At 37.0% G+C, this 22,886-nt stretch overlaps 1 protein-coding gene across 1 annotated transcript in view; it reads left to right on the plus strand.

Moving 5' to 3' along the window:
- CADM2 (cell adhesion molecule 2) overlaps nt 1–22,886 on the plus strand; it is a 368,234-nt gene that overhangs the window by 143,955 nt on the left and 201,393 nt on the right. Inside the window, exons 3-4 of the mRNA XM_045286248.1 lie at nt 19,305–19,457; nt 21,860–21,997. Coding sequence (XP_045142183.1) covers nt 19,305–19,457; nt 21,860–21,997 — 291 coding nt within the window. The remainder of the gene's footprint in view (nt 1–19,304; nt 19,458–21,859; nt 21,998–22,886) is intronic.

A 22,886-nucleotide genomic window follows, 5' to 3' on the forward strand; every position in this document is an offset into this window, starting at 1 on the left:
ATAATTTACACATGCAGAACTATTTTTCTCCTTTCTCCAAATGTGCTATACAGATTGTTAGAGAGACAAAATTAGCATATACTGCTAATATATGTGAGTATATGAGTGTGTGCATATATGTGTTTACTGACACTATTTCTATTTCCCAACAGTTTTCTTAGTTGAAATTATCATATGGAGATGTTACATTTAAGCAGACTCCATTAATATATAAACAATTATAACATTTTCTTTTCATACTTAAGAATCACAGGAGCTTATTTTATTTTAAAAGATTCATAGAATTTCACTTCAAATTGATAACAAAATGTTGCATGTACTAATTGAATGCATATACAATAGATATTGATTATGTGTTTATATAAATAACGTATTCTTTATTCTTAAAAAACCCATAATTTAAATTAGAAGATAACAACACCAAACACTTCCCTTTTTCTAAAACAAAGAAGAGTTGAGGCAAAACAGTTCAGCACTGGCTACAAACCAGAGGATCAGCCTTTGAAGCCCACTTATCACAATGTAGGAGACAAGGCCTTGGGAATTGTTCCAGGAATGTTAACAAGCTACGAAACTCTACGGTGCAGCCTCCTCGGCCCTATGGAGTCATTACCCTGTCAGAGTTCACACACGGGTGCAGGCACAACTTATAAGATTGAGTGGTACTCTTATAGATATTTATTTTGTGTAGGATTTAAGTCAGAGTTTATGACAGCATGCTTATCAAGCAGTAACAACAATTTTTGTACCTTAGTAGCAATGTATAATGGAGTTCTGGTGTTATAGTAGTTTCACATTGTGTTGATAATCTCAAGGTCAGCAGTTTGAAACCACCAGTGGCTTTATGAGTGAAAGACAGGGCTTTCTGTTAACATAAAGATTTACAAAGCAAGAGGAGCTGAGACCAAGGGCTCACATAAAAAGTAAATGCTTAGAAAATAATGATGGCAACATATGTACAAATATCCTTGATGTGATTGATATATGGATTGTTATGAATTGTAAAAGCCCCCAATACAATGATCTTTCAATTAAAAATTTTTTTTATTAGAAAAAAAAGTGTTTCAAAACATTTTTTCCTTGTCCTATGGAAATGCTATGGCAGTGAGGTTGGGTTATTTTTGTTTTGGTTTGAGTAATTCATAAGTAAACTTAAATCACTAAAATGATGACTATTTTAGAGAAATTATGTTTGCTCTTCTCTGTGCCATGATCTCCCTGTGTAAGCCTCCTTCCTATCCTTCCACTCTTGGCCTCCATTGCTTTAGGCTAGTGCTTTTCAACCCTCCTTTAATACAGTTCCTCATGTTGTAGTGACCCCCAACCATAAATTTATTTTCATTGCTACTTCATAATTGTAATTTTGCTACTGTTATGAATCATAATGTAAATATCTGATATGCAGGATGTATTTTCATTGTTACAAATTTAACATAGTTAAGCATAATTGAAGCATGGTGATTAATAACAAAACAATATGAAATTATATGTTGTGAAATATTTACGTGTTTTCCAATGGTCTTAGGCGACCCCTGTAAAAGGGTCATTTGCCCCACAAAGGGATTGTGACCCACAGGTTGAGAACTGCTGCTTTAGGCAGAGATCTCAAGCATGATTTGCTGATGGCTCTTCTTCTTTATTAGTTCCCAGATTTTCTCCATTTCTTTTTCTGAGATACCTGTCTTACACTCTCTGCCATCAAGTTAACGCCAACTCATTGTGACCCAATAAGACAGGGTAGAATTGCCCATTAGTTTCTGAGACTGTAACAATTCTTCCTTGGAGTAGAAAACTCTGTCTTTCTCCCTCACATCAGCTGATAGATTTGAACTGCTGAACTTGGAGCCCAGCGTGTTGACTATAATTGACTATTCCCCTCTAGAAGTTTTCAGATGCCCTATTTGCATCGTACCACCCATTCATTCACATGCTGCCATGTGTCTGTCAGTTTGTTGTACTGAGGTGGCTTGTGTGTTGTCATATTGTTAGAAGCTAAGCCATTGGTATTTCAGATACGAGCAGGGTCACCCAAAGTGAAAAGATTTCAGCAGAGCTTCCAGACTAAGAACAGACAACCAATGATATGGCTGTCTCCTTCAGACGAAGAAGTTACTGGAAACTTTATGCAGAGGTTCAAAACATTGTCAGGTATTGAAGACCAAAAGAATGGAAAAGAACATTGTCAGAGATAGTGTTGGAGGACTGGCCCCTCGGGTCTGAGGATACTTGAAATGCGACTGAGAAGAAGCTGATTTCTTGGAGTGCAGTCAATGTGACCAGCTAAGGTCTACGGAAATGAAGCTTTCAGGATCTTCATTTGCTGACAGGGCACCACTGAAGGTAAGGGGAAACAGCTGCAAATATCTGCTGATAATTGGAACTTGGAATGTGCAAAGGAAAAAGCTAGGAAAATTGGAAGTCCTCAAAAATAAAATGGAACACATGAAGATTGATACCCTAGGCATTCGTGAGGTCAAATGGACGGAACTGGTCATTTTGAATCAGAAAATTAAATGATTTACTATCCTGAGAAAAACACAATCAGGAGGAATGGCCGGGCATTCGTTGTCCAAAAGGACACTGTAAAATCAGTCTTGAAGTACAATGTTGTCTCTGATAGGATTATATCTATCCACCTTCAAGGAAATCCAATAACCACAACTATTTTTCAAATGAATGCACTCCACCAAAGCGAGTGATGAAGAAATTCAATAAGCCTATCAAGGACTTCAGTCAGAAAATGATCAAATGTGCATCCAAGATACATTGATAATTATTAATGATTGAAACGAAAAAGTTAGAAACGAAGAGGAAGAAAGAGCAGTTGGAAATGTGAATTGGTGATAGAAACAGAACAAGGGAACACTGCGACATTTATATCAGGAAAGGTGTGCAGCAGGCTTGTATCCTCTCACCGTACTTATTCAGCCAGTATGCTGATCAAGTCATCAGAGAAGCTGCCTTATGTGCAGTGCAGAAGAACATGGCATCAAGATTGGAGGAAGGCTTAGGAACAACCTGCAATACGCAGCTGACACATCCTTGCTCACTGAAAGTGAGGAGGACTTGAAGTACTTGCTGGTGAAGATCAAGGATTGCAGCCTTCAGTGTGGATTACAACTCAATGTACATAAAACCAAAATGCTCACAACTGGACAAATTGTTAACCTCATGATAACTGAAGAAAGTACTGAAGCTCTCAAGGAGTTCATCTTGCTTTGATCCACTGTTCATGCTCATGGACGCCACAATCAAAAGATCAAAGGCCGTATTGCATTGGGTAAATCTGCGGCATGAGACCCCTTGAGAGAATTGAAAAGCAAGAATGTTACTTTAAGAACTAAGATATGGCTGTCCCAAGCCATTGTATTGTACATTGCCTCGTATGCATGTGATGGTTGGACAATGATGAAAGAAGACTGAAGAAGAATCAATGCATCTGAATCGTAGTGCTGGAGAAGAGTATTGACAATACCGTGGTCTGCTCAAAGCACAAACAGCTGTTTTGGAAGAACTATAGTCAGGGTGCTCCTTAGAGGCAAGGAGAGTAAGATGTTTTCTTACATACTGTGGTAGTTTCACAATTTTGTGTCAACTTGGAGTGTAATGATGGAGTCCCGCCTGTCAATCATGTCACCCTTGATGGTGCCTCCTTGTGGGTGTGGCACTCTCATAAGGAGGATCCAGGGAACTTCTCTCTCTTTGTCTTCACCTTCAGGCTGACGAGCCACACTGAGACCTGCACAATCCCCGAGATGCTTCCACCTCAATTTGATCCACCAAACTTTGAACCCACTGGCCTGTGATCTTCCTGCATGTTGTGTCATTACTGGTGGCTGCGAAAGTCTGGAAGAGGGAATTATAGACTGGTATCAGACTTATGGACTAGTATTAGACTTAAGGATTTGATTGGGATTGGGCTGGGATGTTTTCTTGATAGCCAATTCCTCCTTGATATGAAGCACTTTCTTACATGTATATGAGTGTCTGGATTTGGTTCTCTAGTCAACCCATACGCACACACATATTTTGGACATGTTGTCTGAAGAGACCAATCCCTGGAGAAGGACATCACGGTTGATAAAATGGGGCAGCAAAAAAAGAGGAAGAACCTCAAGGAGATGTATTGATATCTTGGCTGCAACAGTGGGCTCATGCATAAGAACAATGAAAAGGATGGTGCAGGCCAGTGTGCTGTGTCATTCTGTTGTGCACAGGGTCACTATGGGTTCAAACGGACTCGATGGCATCTAACAAGAACATCAATATCTTTGCTGTTGGTTGGTACTGTCACGTGCGTTCTGACCCATAGGGACCTTATGTGCAGCACAATGACGCCCGCATGGTCCTGTGCCACCCTATGTTCCCATGTCTGAGACATGGAAAGAGTTGTATTAAGCAATTGCACTTCACCAATCACCAGTGACCTTGAGCAGAGCTTCGCTAGCAAGATTAAGAAATGTCCTGCACTTTAAGTCACTAAAATGCAGCCCTAAATTCAGAAGAAAATTTGTATTGTAAAATCAATAGGTATCAAGAGATGGTTAACTATCATTACTGCAATATAAAGTGTATTTGTCTTTACATTGCAGAGCTCTTTTTGACATATGACATTGCTGAAGTAGGATTAAAATAAGCTCACTTCTAGTGTTTAGTGAAACTGTAAATGTACGATGTCTAAATCCACAGATTTAGAATATTTAGTCATAGGTCCTAATAAAGTATAGTATGAAAACACAATTCTTTTAAAAAAGAATTAAATAATTAAATTATTTAATTTAATAATTAAATAATTACAATTATGATAAAAAGTAGAAAATATTTTAAAATACTCTAGAAAGAAAATTAGTACTTTTGTAAGATTTGTGCAATCTTTTTTTTTAATCTTTGTAATGGGTAAAAATGAAAAAAGAATTTCACAGTTTGGAATAAAATTCACAGGAAGCACACTCTAGACATTACCATGTGCAAGAGTGTCCATAGAACATAAAAATGTCAAATCACTGTCACATTTAAATAGGTAATTTTTCTTGAGTTTATTTTTCTTATTCCTCTTGCTCTAAGAAATAGTACACAATTTTATCTAATATTTTGTTTATTTCTAGTTTTGTGTTATAATTCACACATTTATCCAGTGGAGAACATGGTAATTGTGTGCAGAATATGAGTTTATTCTAGTTTCTTTGAAATAGAAGGGTCAATAGGGGTCTTTCTGCTAGAAAAGTACAGGTTAAAAAGATAAATGCTACATGTGAACATACAAGTAAGGGAGTAGGTAATGCTCACTTTTAATCTTTAATTGGCTTATCCAGTGACCTATTAACTCCATTGTATACTCCTGAGCAGGAGGATGGTTGTGAATATAGTTGAATATGGATATCATTGAAGAGATTCTTAATTTTCTGAAGCTTCTGTAACGGAAATATCACAAGTTGAAGACTTTAACAAATACACATTTTTCATCTTAAAGGTTAGAAGGGCGTCAGCTCTCGGGGAAGGCTTTTTCTCTGTATAAGTTCTGGGGCAATGTCCTTGTTCCCTGATTCCTTGGTGACATTCATGTGGACATGGTATCTATCCTTTTTCATCTGCTGTCCCCACTTGTTTACTTAATCTCATCAATATTTTAATAGACTGATTTAAGAGACACCTATCTATAAACCTGTCTAACTAACAAAGAGCCCCCCTCCCCAGCCCCCAGTGATCTTTTGTGAAAAAATTACTTCATATGGGTTTTAAGACTAAATTTTTACCAAATCAGACAGGTTTCTCTCATTGCCATATGGGATTATAGCAATAGGCATGGGCCTTGGCATTTACAACATAAGTTTTGGGGGACACAAATTCAATCCATAACAGAGGGGGCATCAATGAGGTGATATTGGAATTCACCCAAATGATAGTTAAGTCCTGAGGCACATAAACACTGAAGTACACGTTGCTTGGTAAATTTAAAACAACACCAAAAATGCAGATAGAATGTTATCTTATGAAATAAATAATTGGTGGTATAGGTATGATACCCCATAAGTGTTTGTGCCTAGGAGAATCAGCACCACTTCACTAACTGCAGGTTAGGAAGAAAAAGAGAAGTTTCTGGAACAAAGACAACAGCAGGGAATCCAACAGCCTGTCTTGATGGAGCTTTTTGAAATAAGAATACACAGAGACTTTTTACTTTGGAATTCACATCCTGAGCGAGTCACCTTTGGGTATTTATCATTAACTCAAGTCTTAGGGTAATCACAGCATGTAATTCGTGGCTAACAGCCCGCAGGAAGACCAGACTTGGCTGACTAACCAGATAGGAGGAATTACCGTTTTGGCTAATAACAAAATGGTGAGTCAAATAAAGGCATTTATGATATGAAAGCCATCTTCTGTAACATCCCAGTGCTTCTCAGAATTATCTGGCCTCCCAATAGATATCCACATCCGACATGTTTGCCTCTGAGCAATGCAGAAAGTCATGCGAATTCTAAAGAGACTGAGGGCTGGGGGAGACAGGGAAAACATGGCATAAATTAGGCAAATACAATATGGCAAACCAAACCAAGCTCACTGTCATTGAGTCTATTCTGACTCATCTGCAGACAGAGTAGAACTGATACTGTGGGGTTTTGAGACTATAATCTTTACAGGCATAGAAAGCCTCCTCTTACTCCCATAGAGAGTGTGATGGTTTCAAACTGCTGACTGTAATCTATGTAATCTATGACACCCTCAGGGTTCGTTATACAGTATGCTATATTAATGGGAATATTACCTAAGTGGTCTAATTACATAGTTTTAGGGATTATATAGAGTGAAAGGGTCCAGGGGATTCCATTAAGATCAATCATTAACAGGTAATATTACACAAGGTGGACAAGCTTTATCTAAGACAAGAAGATGCATCTTGAATTATATTCATTTCCCAAACATGCAAATGAGTTCTTCTACACGGTTCATTGGTTTGGGGAATATTTTGTTGTTGTTGCTGGGTGCCACCCAAGTGGTAGTGACAGACACTATGTAAAACAGAACAGAAAGCCGCCCAGTCATGGGCCATCCTCATAATTACGAATAATATCTGAGCCCAATGTTGCAGCCATTGTGTCAATCTATCTTATTGATGATCTTCCATTTTTTTCATTGATGCTCTGATCAACAAAACATGATTTCCTTCTTCCAGCACTAGTCTCTCCAGAGTGGAAAGTACATAAGGTGAAATCTCAACCTAGTTGTAGTTAAGGAACATTTCGAATGGACTGACTCAAACAGAGATTTTTTTTTTTTTCCTGAAGGCCGTGGTAATTTAAATGCATAACTTCTTCTCCACACTTCCTGATTTATGTCCAGCCTTTCCATGCATATAAGGTGATTGAAACTATCTTGACTTTGTTCAGAAACAACTGAGATAGTTAAAGTTTATTGTGCCAAACTGGCCGATAAACACATGTGGAAGTAGCTGAAGAGCAGAGAGATAAATGGCTCTGTGAGCCTTGCCTTTCTGGTTCTCAGGTCTCTTGCTTTCTGATGGTCAGACCAGGGTGCAGCTGCCTTAAACAGCTCCCTGCCTCAGCTTGCAAGGCTCACTTCTTGTAAAACATCCCTGAGGAGAAGCCCCATGGACCTACCCCGATGCAGCCCTGGGTACTGGAGCAGCTGTGTAGAGACCACTGCCAGCGCTGAGATGCTCACATGCTCACTGATTCAGCTTTCCTCCTGCAGTTGGTGTCATTGCGTGTGTTTTGTGGGACAGAGGAGGACTTTGTAGATTGGTGTCAGACATATGGGCTAATGTTGGACTTACGGCCTTGGGCACCACTGGGTTGGGATCCTTTCTTAATGTACACTTACCCTTTATATAAAACTCTCTCTTATACATATGAGTTTCTGTGGATTTGTTTCCCTTGTTTACCCAGACTAACACAACCCCTTGGTCCTCATAGTAACATACTTGATCTTTAATAATTTCAAGAGGTCTGGGCAGCAGACCTTCCCCCTGAGACATTTCATTTCTGGACTTGTTTTCATAGATCCACATCAAAGGAAATCCTCGACGATTTCAAAACATTTTAGGAATTGTAAAATATACTATTCTAATATTTATCTCTTTTTTTCCAAACCATTTTATTAGGAGCTAATCCTGACATCATATGACTGCATAGTTCAATCATATCAAGCAATCTCGTACAATCACGACCACAATAAATTTCAAAACATTTCTTCCTTCTTGAACTACTTGTATCTGCTCCCCCATACTCTCCAACCTCCCTGCTAGTCACTCCAGGACCCTTATTGTAGTGATTGTTACTGTGGTTTCCCCTATGCTGGGTGTCATCTACTGAAAAACACATAAAAGGGAGTCCAGAAGACTACCAACAATGACAAAATAGAGACCAATCCCAATATGAAAAAAAGAAAAAGCAAATATTTAAAACAAGATCACTCACAAAATGTATGATATTTCTTATTTAAAATTTTTCATTATGGGGATGATATTAATGATTATATATTTGAGAGATTATACATTTGAAGAAAAAGAAACTAGAGTTAAATTTCGAAATCCTGCCATGAAAAAAAACTTCCTTCAAATAGTGCTGCAGTTTCCAGTTTTATTGGTTGGATTTTGTTCACATTTCTATTCTAAAATTCCATTTACCATGGTTTCAGTAAAAATTCCATCCAGGCTGAAACTTTGTATACCAAGTATCAGCTCTGGAACAATGGTTGTTTTTACCAATTTTACAGAAGATTGATTTAGATTGTTTCATGTTGTATGACTGTAAAGAACAAAACAGGAAAAGATTCTGTGTGTTTTAACTCCTTTGTTTCTTGCAATGCATAGTACTGTTATAAATAATCCTATTTTATTATATTCAATAAATACTAAATGTTGCATGCCAAAAGATAAAACAACACTTCTATAATAAAAATAACGTTGCTACATCCCCTTCTTATCTCCTCTACAACCACTAGAGACATAATTTGACATTATAGATCTCAATATGTTAATTATAAAGTCTTAATTATAAGATCTCAATATGTTAAATATTGAATCTGTGACTTGTTTTAGGCATTATTATCATCTAGTCTACTTATTTTCCTTTCTTATTTATCACGGCACATATATAATCAGCAGAAAAATCATTCTGCAATACCAAATCAAAGCAGACCTCACTCTCTATTCAATTAATTGTCCTAATTCTGCCACTTGGGAAGAGTTCAGCTGAAAGAATAGGAACAGGCAAAAGACATCAGTCAAATTGGGTAGTGATTGGTTCCATAGAAATTGGTAGTGTCAAAGTCAGAGTAAACAGCTGAAGTCTAGGGGACATGTTCAGAAAGCAGGTCTCTCTGGAAAAGTTGGGAAACAAGGCCGGTTTATGACAATCTACATAAACAAAGTGGATCATGAAAAGGGGCCTATAATTAGGCCTCCAAATAAAACTAGACATTGCATCGGAGACTTTTGTTTGGTTTAAATAAATCATTTTATTGTGATCTTTTACAGCTCTTATAACAATCCAAGCATCGATTATATCAAGCACACTTGTACATGTTTCCATCATCCTTTTCATAACATTTTCTTTCTATTTGAGCCCTTGCTATAAGCTCTTCCTTTTTTTAAATCATTTGCTCATACAACTCTTATCACAATCCATGAATACATCAATTGTGTAAAGCACAGTTGTACATTCGTTGCCCTCATCATTCTCAAAACATTTGCTCGCCATCTAAGCCCCTGGCATCAGCTCCTCATTTTCCCCCTCCCTCCCCACTCCTCCCTCCCTCATGAAACCTTGATAATTCATAAATTGTTATTTTGTCATATCTTACACTGTCCGATGTCTCCCTTCATCCACTTTTCTGTTGTCTGTCCACCAGGGAGGAGGTTATATGTAGATCCCTGTAATCAGTTCCCCCTTTCCACCCTACTTTCCCTCCACCCTCCAGGTATCGCCACTGTCAGCACTGGTCCTGAAGTGATCATCCGTCCTGGATTCCCTGTGTTTCTAATTCCTATCTGTAACAGTGAAAATCCTCTAGTCTAGCCAGATTTGTAAGGTAGAATTTGGATCATGATGGCAGTGGGGGGAGGGGGCAGAGGGAAGGGAGGAAGCATTTAGGAACTAGAGCAAAGTTGTATATTTCATCTATGCTACACTGCACCCTGACTGCCTCATCTCCTCCTCACCACCCTTCCGTAAGGGGATGTCCAGTTGACTACAGATGGGCTTTGGGTCCTCAGTCCGCACTCCCACTCATACACAAAATAAGATTTTTTTTTTCTTTGATGCCTGCTTTGACACCTCGTGACCACACAGGCTGGTGCGCTCCTTCCATGTGTGCTTTGTTGCTTCTGAGCTAGATGGCCACTTGTTTACCTTCAAGCCTTTAAGACCCCAGACAATCTATCATTTGATAGCCGATCACCATCAGTTTTCTTCACCACATGTGCTGATGCACCCATTTGTCTTCAGTAATGATACCGGGGAAGTGAGCACACAATAATATGATTTTTTTTTGTTCTTTGATGCCTGATAACTGATCCCTGAATCAAAGACTTTTATGATAACAATTTTTTGTATGCATTAACTAGGTCCACATGGAAGAAGCACACTATGTTATCCAAAGATTGTAAATAATTAAATCCAAATCTAATAGAAGCAATATTAGAGCTTAAGTTGTGAACACTTGATTTGCAGAAGGCTATGGGCAACAGTGGAAACCCAAAATCCACTTGCAGGGCCCACATATAGATGAAAGCTTTCAGTAAATCCCACTGACCATAGTCCAAGGATGTGAATAGCCTTGTTATCAGATAGAGAGCTCTGTAGTAAAGATAGCTATGGAAGATATAGTTAAGTTAAAATGTAATATCTTATTTGATTTCCCTTTTCTCCCATTTAAAAATTGTTTCAGCTAAGAAAAAAAGTGAAGCAGAAATACATATGCATTAAGTCTCTGGTGAGTCCCCCCCTGACCACAGAAGACCAGGGACATGAGTATCCTTGCTAACATCCAGAGTATATTAGAAATTGGGTTATGGCAGATGTAGTTAGGTTTAAATATACCCACCTTACCATTTAGCTTACCTTTTGACTCATTTTATAGTTGTTCTAGTTTTTAGTATTTTCTCTTTTTTTAAGTTGAGATTTTTCTCTATTTTGTTTTGTTATTTTTGTTTGTTTGTTTGTATTGATATGTTTTTCCATATATGAAATCCAGGATCGGTAAATCTATAGAGACAGTAAATGGATTAAGGGCTTCTTGGGGGTGTGATGGAGAGTTTGGGAGGAAATGGGGAGCTAATAATGTGTATAAGAAAGAAGAAAATATTCTAAACTTGATTGTGGTAAGGATTGTGAAACTCTTCTTGATGTAATTGATTTATTTGGATACGTAGACTATGTGCTAATAAGACTGATTAAAGGTGGAGAGGTGATTTCTTACACACATTTCTCCCTTAGTTAGAACTTGGTTTTAAGTACAGACACACCTAGGAATTAAATGGAGCACCAGGGTAGAAGAGACATAAATATGGCAAATGAAGGCTAATAGGCCCAGGGTTCTGTATATGCCTTACATCAATGATAAACTGGGAACTTCCTGATTGGAGGCCAGTTGCATTTGTAAATCTTTATTATATCAAATATCATTTTGACTAAAGTCAATAGGCATATGCTGGTATGCTTATGGACCATTAATTATATGAATATTGAGAATGTAGGTAGCAAAGATGCCATTTTGAATGATTTCTCTTGTCCTAATCTACATTTGTGTCCTTGTTTCCATTTTGGCTCATAGCAGCCACTCCATGTACTTTGTTCCATGGATACAATACTGAAAACACAAAGACATGTACAGTGGGAAATGAACTCGTAATCGCTACCGACCAATTACAAAAATACTTGAATTTCAGGCACACAAAGTGTAACGTTTATGAAAGTAAAACAGCACAAATATTCACATATTGCCAGCAGGTCCTTGAATGAATAAAGCTAGATAAATGGCAGTAGTAATCTTTTTATGACATTGATTTGGATTAAACCTAATTAATATGCAACTTATTATATACGTAGATCACTACTGTTAAAAATGGCTATAAAATGTAACTAAACTTATCCAAGTAATTTTTACCCTGCATGAATCCCAAATACATATTTGTATGATTGATGAACCATTTAGAGCCATTGGTCTATTGGGAAAATAATTTTCTCCAGAGTTAAGTACTGTTTAACTGATTGACCGATACTTCCCATGCTTCTTACTTGCAGCTCAGATTAAATTGCTCAGAGTTTTGAAGCATTAATCACCTCAGCAGTGAGTGATAGGCACCAATTGGCTGATGAGGCATGACTTCAGAGGGGCCAACTTAACTCAGTAACTCATTTTTTATTTTCTGGGATGTGTGAGCAATTTGCTTTCATTCTTTTATTACACATGCTCATTTCCTCTAGTTCAAATTTTGGTTACAAATCACTTTAAGAAAATATAAGACTTGTAATTTATTTATTTTTAATGGAAACAATGGTACCCATTTTTGGTTCTTCCAGAAACGCTTATCTATTTAGAGGTCACGTTCATTCTCAACTGACAGTATTGTTTTCTTTATTTAGTTTCATGGTAGTTGTGACATTTACTATATAGGTGAGTCAAGTAATGGGAGTTCTGATTAGCTCTCACATGTTTATTTGCAAACTCTAGGGTAAAATGACAAGATCTTTAAAGGTCACTTCATCAGTTTCAAATCATGTTCTGATGAAGGACCATTTCGTTAGAAACATGTGCGGCCTGATGTTCTCCACTGTTTTATGCACCACCGCGTTTAAAGTGGACTCCCCCACCCTGTTCCTTTCCTTTTCTTCTTGGCTACTCCCCATGGGAAATTCTGTGGGAGAGATTGAAGGGAGCTTCTTAATCAATTCTTTTTCACTCTATTCATTCTATATAGAATTGGTTCTCAGTTTCCACTCAGCAGCCATTCACTGAGTACCCACTGTGCAGGCAGCAATGAGGCGGGGTGCTAAAAGGAGCTCTGTGCATCGCAAACCCCTCTGAGTTACTACATCCTCTCCCTTTGCACTATTGCCTGCTGTCTTTTACTCTTTCATACTCAAAATGTTTTAAACTGAACTGCAGTTGGCGCAGTAAGTACCTTCACCCTTGAAAAGATTAAAATTGTAGATTTAGGATTTACTTAAAATACGCAGTCAAATTAAGAATCCCTTTAGGTAGCTATAAAAGTCAGTTGAAATGGTGTGCTAACTGAAATGTCAGAGGTTCAACATCACCAGCTACTCTATGGTAGAAAGATGAGGCAGTTTGCTGTTTTAAAGATTTACAACTTCAGAAACCCAGTAGAACAGTTCTGTTGTACTCTACTGTAAAATGTCGCTTTGGATCAGAAATGACTTGACGGCACTGGGATAGTAGTTTAAGCAACTATATTCTATGCACAAACTATTAAGAATATTTAAAAAATAAATAACTCCAGTAATAATTTTGGCATTTCTTCAGTCTTGGGAAATGTGCTCCCAGAAGAGATATTCATGTACTTCAATTCTTAGTCTGTAAACCGTAGTTCTTCGGACTTACAAGCAAACAGGATTACAGTGTTTATGTGATCCTTCTAGTTCTATATGCTTTATCTGAAGGAAAGCTTACATTAAAATTCAAGAGTTGTGATTTTCAGTCTTGGATTTTAATTAGTCAAGGCTACTGTAATCATAAAAAAACTTGAAACATCACAGTATAAATTGATCACAGCATTTCAGTGATTAAGATATTTTAGGTTCCATTTAGAACATTTTAATATTTTAGATTCACCTTAAGGCATTATTACTATATGCTTTTTATTTATTATTATAATCTAAATATCGAATCAAATCAAGGATTATGATATACAGGGAAACTGACCTCATGTAGTTATCAAGTCTTTTGATTCCAAAGTCAATGCTATTGACATGACCCCATGCAGATGGTTGAAATATGCAATGTTTCTGTTCCTATGCACTGGATAGCTGATAGTGACCTCAAGAAGTTATATCGTTTTCACAATCCAGTCTAGCCAAAAGCATGTTAAATTCTTTTTCTCCAGAATTCACTGAAAACACATACACTGTGTCCCTCAATGGTGGGCCCTCTGATATAGGAAGTGAAATTGAACACCGGGGTGGTGGGTAACGTGTATGGAGTATCAGTGCAGCACTTGATTTTTCCCCTCTGTGACCTCATTTGTTGTTAAATAAAAGAAGAAATGTCGATTGCATTTTTATTTATAATAAAACATAGCTTTGAAGAGTGGTTGATCTAGCATGAAGTCCTCTTAGGGGAAATAAAAAATCTATATGACACCGTGGTGTTCTCTGTCAAGTGAAGAAAGCATATATATTATGGCATGTAGATGATGAAGTACAAAATATGTGTCCTGAATCCTGTGTACACAAAGTGATGTGTAGTTGATCCTCATGGAATCATATGCACACTTGTCATCTAACCTGTCTTACGTCATATTATAAAAAGTACATCAAAATGTGTTAAAATATTTGAACGTGTTTATCTCCTTAAGATATGAATGTTAACAGAGCAAATGTATTATTGAAACATGTGATTTCAGTGCCCGGAGGCAATGACTAAGATATTTGATAACAGGGATCATTTAGAATTTTCCTACATGTTATACCATAGGACAGAGTCCCCAATTTCTCTTATCAAGAATAAAGGAAGGCATAGGTAATTTCAAAGTATATGGCATTTGGGGTTTTATCTTACAAATGTGGTAAGTTTATACACTGAATTTCAATCTTTCATATCCTATCACCCATCTTACTCTGACAAACGTACATAATGATTTTTTTAATTGAAATGTTTAGATTTAAATGCAATTATAAGAAACAATACTGCAAGACCTTGTGCCTGTCACATAGATACTACCTTTTAAAAGTATCCTACAAAATTAGAAAATTCATATAATCCACCAATCTAATTCTGATTTGATCAGTTGTACAAGTACTAATTTATGTCACCATGAGTGGCATTGACTCAATGACAGTGAGTCATTTGTATGTGCATCCATGTGTGTTCACATGGGTGAGTTTGTGTTTGCATGCATATGTGCATGAATGTATATTTAGTTCTAGGCAATTTTACCACCTATGTCAGTTTGTGTTTGCATCATCACAGCTAAGGTACAAAATAGTGCCACTACAGGAACTCTTCATGCTGCCAATTTCACTTTATCACCAGAAACCCCTTCCGTCCCTCTCTACTTCCTGCTCTCTCTAACCCTTTGTGATCACTCATTTAGTCTTCTATAGTCTCTACAGTTTTTTTTCCCCATTTCATAACATATACATGGATTCCATGTTGATTTACATTGATGCAATTTTTGGATGTGTTGGACACTTTTCTTAGTAACTTTTTGATATTACATTATATTTGTAGTGATGCAATGCTGATACCAGTAGAGAACATATATTGTTACTAAAGGGTAGAAGCATTATTTTCCTCAGGACTCATTGCTCCCAACCCAACCCACTTCTAAAATACCATTATCTTTAGCATTCCCTCTCTATACACTGAACATAAATTGATGTTATTTTTTATTTCAACCACCAAATAGGATTTGAAAAAAATCCATGAAGAAAATGGTATTTTGTTTTCCCCTAATTTATCCTTTCTTTAGTTCTTATACTTCCTTTTTTAAAAGTGTATTTCTTTTTTTTATTTATTTATTTTTTATATCACTTTATTGGGGGCTCATACAACCCTTATCACATTGCATACATACATACATTGTGTTAAGCACATTTGTTGCCCTCATCATTCTCAAAATGTTTGTTTTCTACTTGAGCCCTTGGCATCAGCTCCTCATTTTTCACCTCCCTCTCTGCCTCCCCTCCCTCATGAACCATTGATAATTTGTAAATTATTATTTTGTCATATCTTACACTCTTTGATGTCTCCCTTCACCCACTTTTCTGTTGTCTGTGCCATAGGGATGAGGCTATATATAGACCCTTGTAATCAGTTCCCCTTTTCCACCCCACCCTCCCTTTATCGCCACTCTCAGCATTGGTCCTGAAGGTTCATCTATCCTGGATTCCCTGTGTTTCTGGTTCCTATCTGTACCCGTGTACATCCTCTGGTCTAGCCAGATTTATCTTACTTCTTTCTTGATGCTCCGTAATTCCTCCTTTTACAGTTTCCTTTGCTTGAAGAAAATTTAAAATCTTTCTTTAAGGTCAGTCCTCTGGTGACTCATTTCTTAGTTTTGTTTCTTTTGAGAATATATTTATGCCCCAGTCATTCCTGAAGGATAACTATACTAGATATGAATTTAAAGTTAAAGTTTTCTCTCAGCACTCCAAAAATGTGCCACTTTTCCTGGCCTCGATCATTTCAGATGAAAAATCCATTATCATTCAAATGTGTTTCCTATAGGCAATATGTTATTCTATCTGCCTTTCTTTTTTCTTAGTTTTAGTTTTAAGAGTCTAATGTTGATGCGACTCGGCGTGAATTTCCTTATATTTATCCACTGTGGGCTTTCTTTAAGTTCTTGCTTCTTTATATCTTTAACACATTTGGGAAGCTGCCAGCAATTCTTTCAGCCTTTCTTTCTCCTCTCCTTCTGCAGCTCTGATGACAAAACATGTTTGTTCTCATTATCGTCCCACGGAATTTCCAAGTTTCATTTAAATTTTCCCAGTTTTCTAGTCTTCGGATCATTTAAATTTAGTTGATCTGCCCTTAAATCCACCTATACAGCTTCTGTCTTCTCTACTGGACAACTGAGTCAATCCAGCAACATTTTATTTTGGTTGACTTTATTTTTATTAATTTTAATTTAGTTAATTTTATAGCTTCTTTTCTATGTTATATTTTTCTATTTTGTTATTTGTTTCAAAATAATTAACCTTTGCTTATATTTTTATGATGGCTGTTTTGAAATCATTTTCACATCATTTAAACATCTGATCCTTCTCAGTGTCTGTATCTATCTGTTGTCTGTATTTCATTAATGTTAGGAATTTCGTGAGTTTGGGCATCACAAGTGTTATTGTGTTTTAATTTTTTTCAAAATCTTCCATGGCCATTTGACCATTAGGTTGAAAACTCTGACAATGTTCAGAAAGTTGTAAACTGCTAACCACAAGAGCAGAAGCTCAAACCCACCAGTTACTCTACTGGAGAAACTTAGACTATCTCCCCCCATAACCGTTTCCAGCCTTGGACCGTCTGTAAAGGGTCACTGGGAATCAGAATCAACTCAATCACAGTGGGTTTGGTTTTGAGGTTGGATATTCTAGGAGTCCTTGTGTTGGAGTAGTTACATGCTGGCCTGTGATCCGCAAGGTCAGCAGTTCAAAGCCACCAGCCACTCTGCAGGAGGAAAACCGGGCTTTCTACTCCAATTAACAGCTACAGTCTAACGGAGTCCCAGGGACAGTTCTACCTTGTCCTGCAGGATTATGGGGGGTTGGCATCAAATTGATGGCGGGGAGTTTGGTGTTCTGGCTGACCCGGTTAACCAGTTTAGGTTAGTACACAGGTTTTGGTCAATTTTGTAGACTCTGGTCCCAAAGGCAATTTAATTTTTAGTGACTGGAGCTAAAAGAGATTACTCTAATGGATGTGGATCTTCTAGCCTTCCCACTGATCACCATTGCTACCACCTCTGGGTATAGATACAGCTAGCCCAGACCAGACTACCTGGTAGTTACCAGTAGGACAAGGGATTCTCTAGCTATGGGCGAAAATAAAGTAGCTGTCCACTGGGTTCTCGTGCAAGCTGATCTCCTCTGTTAGTAGTTCCCAGTCTCCTGGTATCTCTAGTTGAGGAAGGGAAGTTTTAAGCCAGGTGGGGGAAGACATAACTTCCCCTTGGTGCTTAATATCAAGTAGGCTCTTGTGTCATTTCCATTTCTATTGCTATTAGGAGATCATGGTATGTTGGGTGGGACTCCCATTGGGTGGGGAATAATGAACCTAGCTGGTCTTTTGATGCTAGTTGAAATGGGGAGATGTAGGGACAGGATTGCTTCTAGTATAGTGTGGGACATATAAGGCATTCAGTTAGTGTCACTGCTAGAGTGTGGGTTTCCATAACCAGTATTTCCTCCTCTTTCCAGCTCTCAGAGTTCTCCATCAATACTCAGGTTGACTAGAGAAACAAATCCAGAGACACTCATAAATGTGTCAGAATGAGCTTTATATCAAAAACAACTGTATATTGAGAAAACACCCCAGGCAAGTCCAATCCATAAATTCCTCTTCAGACTCACATTGCCTATCGCAATGATACCAAATGCAGGAAGATCACAGGCCAGTGGGTGAAAAGTTTTATGGATTCAATGTCAGTGAAAGCATCACAGGGCTGTCTCCGCAGGTCACTGTCACATGGCTCACTCAGGTCTCAGTGTAGCGCCACATGGCCGGTCCACAGGAATCTGAAAGTTGAGAGAGGAAGTTCTCAGAATACTCATGAGGATTTCACATCCACAGGAGACATCATCAGGCTAGACTCCACCCCTATACTTATTTATCAAGTTGACATCAAATTATGTGACAACCACAATGATCTCTTGATTAATACAGGGTTTATCATTGTACTCATCCAGGCACATAATATTTAAGATTTCATTATGGTTTATCACAAAATGAATACTAGGAGCATAAATCAACAAATTGCTAAGAGATCCTATGCAACTCAATGTATTGTTATGTAATAAGTGATTTCAATGTGAAAGTATATTTTAGAATGTTTAACATATGGTCTGAAGAGAAACCTACCAATCAGAGAAAAATTAAATATCCAGCTCTTCACAATTGCCTGTTAGCTGAATGTCAACTCTGGTTTATATCCTCAGGAGGGTCTACTATAGAGGACTTTTAGGATATTCCTCATGGATCCCAGGAAGAGCTCGCAGAAGTCACAGTGTCGCAAACTGATTTCTTGACAAAAGGGAACATATTTTGTATATAATTTTTCTTGGCACTAGCATTGCTTAAAAGACTTTGAGGAAGAAAGCTGTCTTATCACCATCCACATCAAACTCATCCACAGTGTTGCATTAGATGCAATCATTTAATTAAAAAGTTCTTTCGGAGAACAATAAGGAGAGGACTTAGTTCTACTTTGATGAAAAAAAAGTATGATAAAGTATTTTATAGTATTTGCACTTAACTTTAAATTGTTTCAGGAAACAAGATTTCGATTATGACCACGTTTGTTTTGTTAAAATACGTAGAGTGCATAGTGCTGACATGTCTAAAGTTGTTATTCACAATTCCCACCTTTTCTCTTCTAGCTTTAAGAGACAATCGGATCGAGCTAGTTCGAGCTTCCTGGCATGAATTGAGTATCAGTGTCAGCGATGTGTCTCTCTCAGATGAAGGACAGTACACCTGTTCTCTATTCACCATGCCGGTCAAGACTTCCAAGGCCTATCTCACTGTTCTGGGTAAGGACCAGGTTTTAACTCAATGCGAACAAAACACCAGAGAGAAGTATATTGCTATAGCTCTATAATTAGATTTTAAGGATATACATGTTAATCATTTTAATAGCTATAAGTTAATCCATAATATGCTACATGGTAACAAAAAGCACATGTGAAATGAATTATTTCATGCTTACATAAATGGACAAAGGGAAACACAAAGATGTATGTAAAACCAAGATACGTGTTTGTTTCTCAGGAGGAATAAATGCCAGATTGCATGATTCTCCATAGAAATGTCTTTGTGTAAAACAACCCATATAGAGCTCAAATATATTGTGACCCTTTAGAAAGTCGCATTATCATGATCATAGTGAGTTCGCCATATGTCTATTCTGTGCTCTTCCATTTGATCATATATCAGCCAATAGGGTCTTCTCTAATATTTGATACACACACACACACACACACACACACACACACACACACACCTACTCTTCTGTAGATGAATGGATTCTGACTCACTGATTCATTATGATCCCATTGCGCCAGTTCCACTCTGTCCTATGTGGTTACTAGAACTGGCCAAGAGGTTTGGCAAGGCTCTAATTATTTATATAAGCTACTGCCCAAACTTTCTTTGAAGGTTTGCATTGCTCACTCTCCAGAAAAATAGCTGATCACTTTAAGCACTGCACCACCAGGGACTATATTTCAAACATGACATATATCATATATACTCGAGTATAAGCTGACCTGAATATCAGCCGAGGCACTGAATTTTACCACAAACTGCATTAAAAATGTGCTTTAAAATTTGGCTTATACTTGAGTATATACGGTATGTATGTGCGCACACACATATATAGGATAGGTCAAGTATCCTAACATTTCTACAAGTCTTTCTGCCTTCCAACTTTGTATTTTCTAGATTTCCAATTGAAGTGCATAATGTCACCGGTGCATGCAGCTTGTAGCTTCTTTGTGCTTTTATTCTCTAAATATTGGACCATTTTCCCAAAGGTTAAAGTGACACAAAAAAGCAATACATTCATACAGATTCGGAGGAAATAAAGTTGCAGCTTTGAGCTCTTGGTGATTTCACAGACATCAGTGGCCCAATCAGCTGAAATTGCTGTAGTTCATTGAAACACACCTGTGTACTGAACAAGTTAGAGGAATTTAAAGATTGATTTTTTTTTTTGCCCCTAGCCTTCCTTCCTTTTTAGACAGCTAAAGCCAGAAAGTTGCATTTAAAATAACTAATACATGCTGTTCTTTTGGATGGGAATATTAAAGTTAATCCAGCTAGTGAATTGGTTTTGTGCATGGGATATGAAATATGTTTCTTTGCAAGTCTCACTGGAACTATTTTATAAAAATCTTCACAAGTTTGCCATTAAGGATAAAATACACCAACGAAAATGGAATAATTCAGAATAATAACTGCCTATGGATAATCTATTGTTCTATAGAGAGCCACCTTAGGATGCAGCTTATTAAATGGTGATGTGCCAAAGATTAAAAAAATGCAAAGGTGAAAAGAATAACAACACAAACAAGCCAACAAAAAAGAAACTTGCCAGCTAATAGAAGTAGGCTGTTATGATTTATCTTTGTTGTTGTTGTTTTAAATTTCATTTCTCATATTGATGCTTTGCAACATCCTTATGATTTATTCTTCTCAAAATGAATTAAATAACCCAAATTATGAGTCTACCTTTATTATTGATTCATTTTCAAAGAAATTTTTCAAATGTTTGCCATGACAACAGACGAATATTGTTAGTAAATGCATCTCATTATATTATTTAATTCACCCATGTAATATCCCTGAATACTAATTATCAGCTTATTTACTGGATGATTTGGATTAGGAAAGGTAATACGTATTTCGCATTAGAAATTATACATATCATGCTTCATAAAACTAAAATTGCATTTCTTATATAAACAACATCAAGACATGTTTTACTTTAGAAGAATCAGAAAAATAAACGTAATTGCAAGACCTTGATGTATCCCTTGATCCAAGTACATTTTCCATCAAAGCATACAGAAGACATTCTCATTTATAATTTATGAATTATAAAATCATCGTGTTAATTGAATCACAATATCCTACATAATAAATGTAATGTCTCTTGTAAATATTTTTTCCAATGTAAACAGTACATTTTCTTAAAAATTTGTCATATATATTAATATATAATGAACTCTATACAAATATACTATATATACACAAATATAGTGCACTATATATAGTATCTTACAGGTCATTTGTTTTATAGCAATTTATTATTGATTGATATATGCTTTGTTAAACCACCAATTTTAGCAGCTTTGTGTGTGATGGTAACAGTCACAAAATGGAATCCATTCTGAAGAATGTTTTTAACTTTATTTGTTTGTTGGATTTTCAGGGGTTCCTGAGAAGCCTCAAATTAGTGGGTTTTCATCACCAGTCATGGAAGGGGACCTGATGCAACTGACTTGCAAAACCTCGGGCAGCAAACCTGCAGCTGACCTCAGATGGTTTAAAGACGACAAAGAGATTAAAGGTAAAAGTGCATAATTGCTCCAGATCATTCTAGAATGAGTATTCTAAAAGGATTAAAATGATCATGGATGCTATCATGTTAGAAAAAGGATATGATATATATGTACATATATACATATCTATATATAGAAAAAGAGATATAGATAGATAGATAGATAGATGTTAGATAGATAGAAGATAGATAGATAGATAGATAATAGATAGATGATAGATAGATAGATGATAGACAGATAGATAGACAGACATAGAGACAGAGACACAGATTGCGATATATAAGCTACAGTGTCACTTTCTGGTTAAGTGTAATTTGAACGAATTTTCCAACTTCTTAAATTAGGTAATTTTTCAATCTATACTGTGTGCCACATTTTCTTCTACTATAAAATGAGTTAAAAATAATAGGGACCTCAGCAGATAACTGAGTAAATGAGTTTACTATATGAACAACATGCAATGTGGTTGGTTCTGTGTGTGAGCAATACAACCAAAGAAAAGAACACAGCTCTAGTGCCATTGAGTCAATTCTGACTCAGTGACCCACAGGACAAGGTAGAACTGTTCCATAGGGTTTCCAAGGCTGTACATCTTTCGTGATGCAGACTGCTTCATCCTTCTCCCACTGAGTGCCGGGGGTTTGATCTGTCAACCGGACCTTTCAGTTAAGTGTCCGAGTGTTTTTCCAGTGTACTATCAGGATTGCTGTTTCACAAGTCAGGCGTAGACAGAAAAACTGCATGGGTTTTCTATCTGCAACTTACTGGTTCCTGGAATTATAAAGTTCTGAAAATAAAACTGGCTCACAATAGATCTGATCCCTAGTGGGTTTCACAGTGTGTGTCAGAGTGTGGGTGTATCAGTAAAAATCGAGATATTCAGCATATTCCTCTTCT

The sequence above is a fragment of the Echinops telfairi genome, unplaced genomic scaffold, assembly GCF_000313985.2.
Source record: "Echinops telfairi isolate 266 unplaced genomic scaffold, ASM31398v2 ScPeMD7_6;HRSCAF=24_1, whole genome shotgun sequence".
NCBI classification, from domain to species: Eukaryota; Metazoa; Chordata; class Mammalia; order Afrosoricida; family Tenrecidae; genus Echinops; species Echinops telfairi.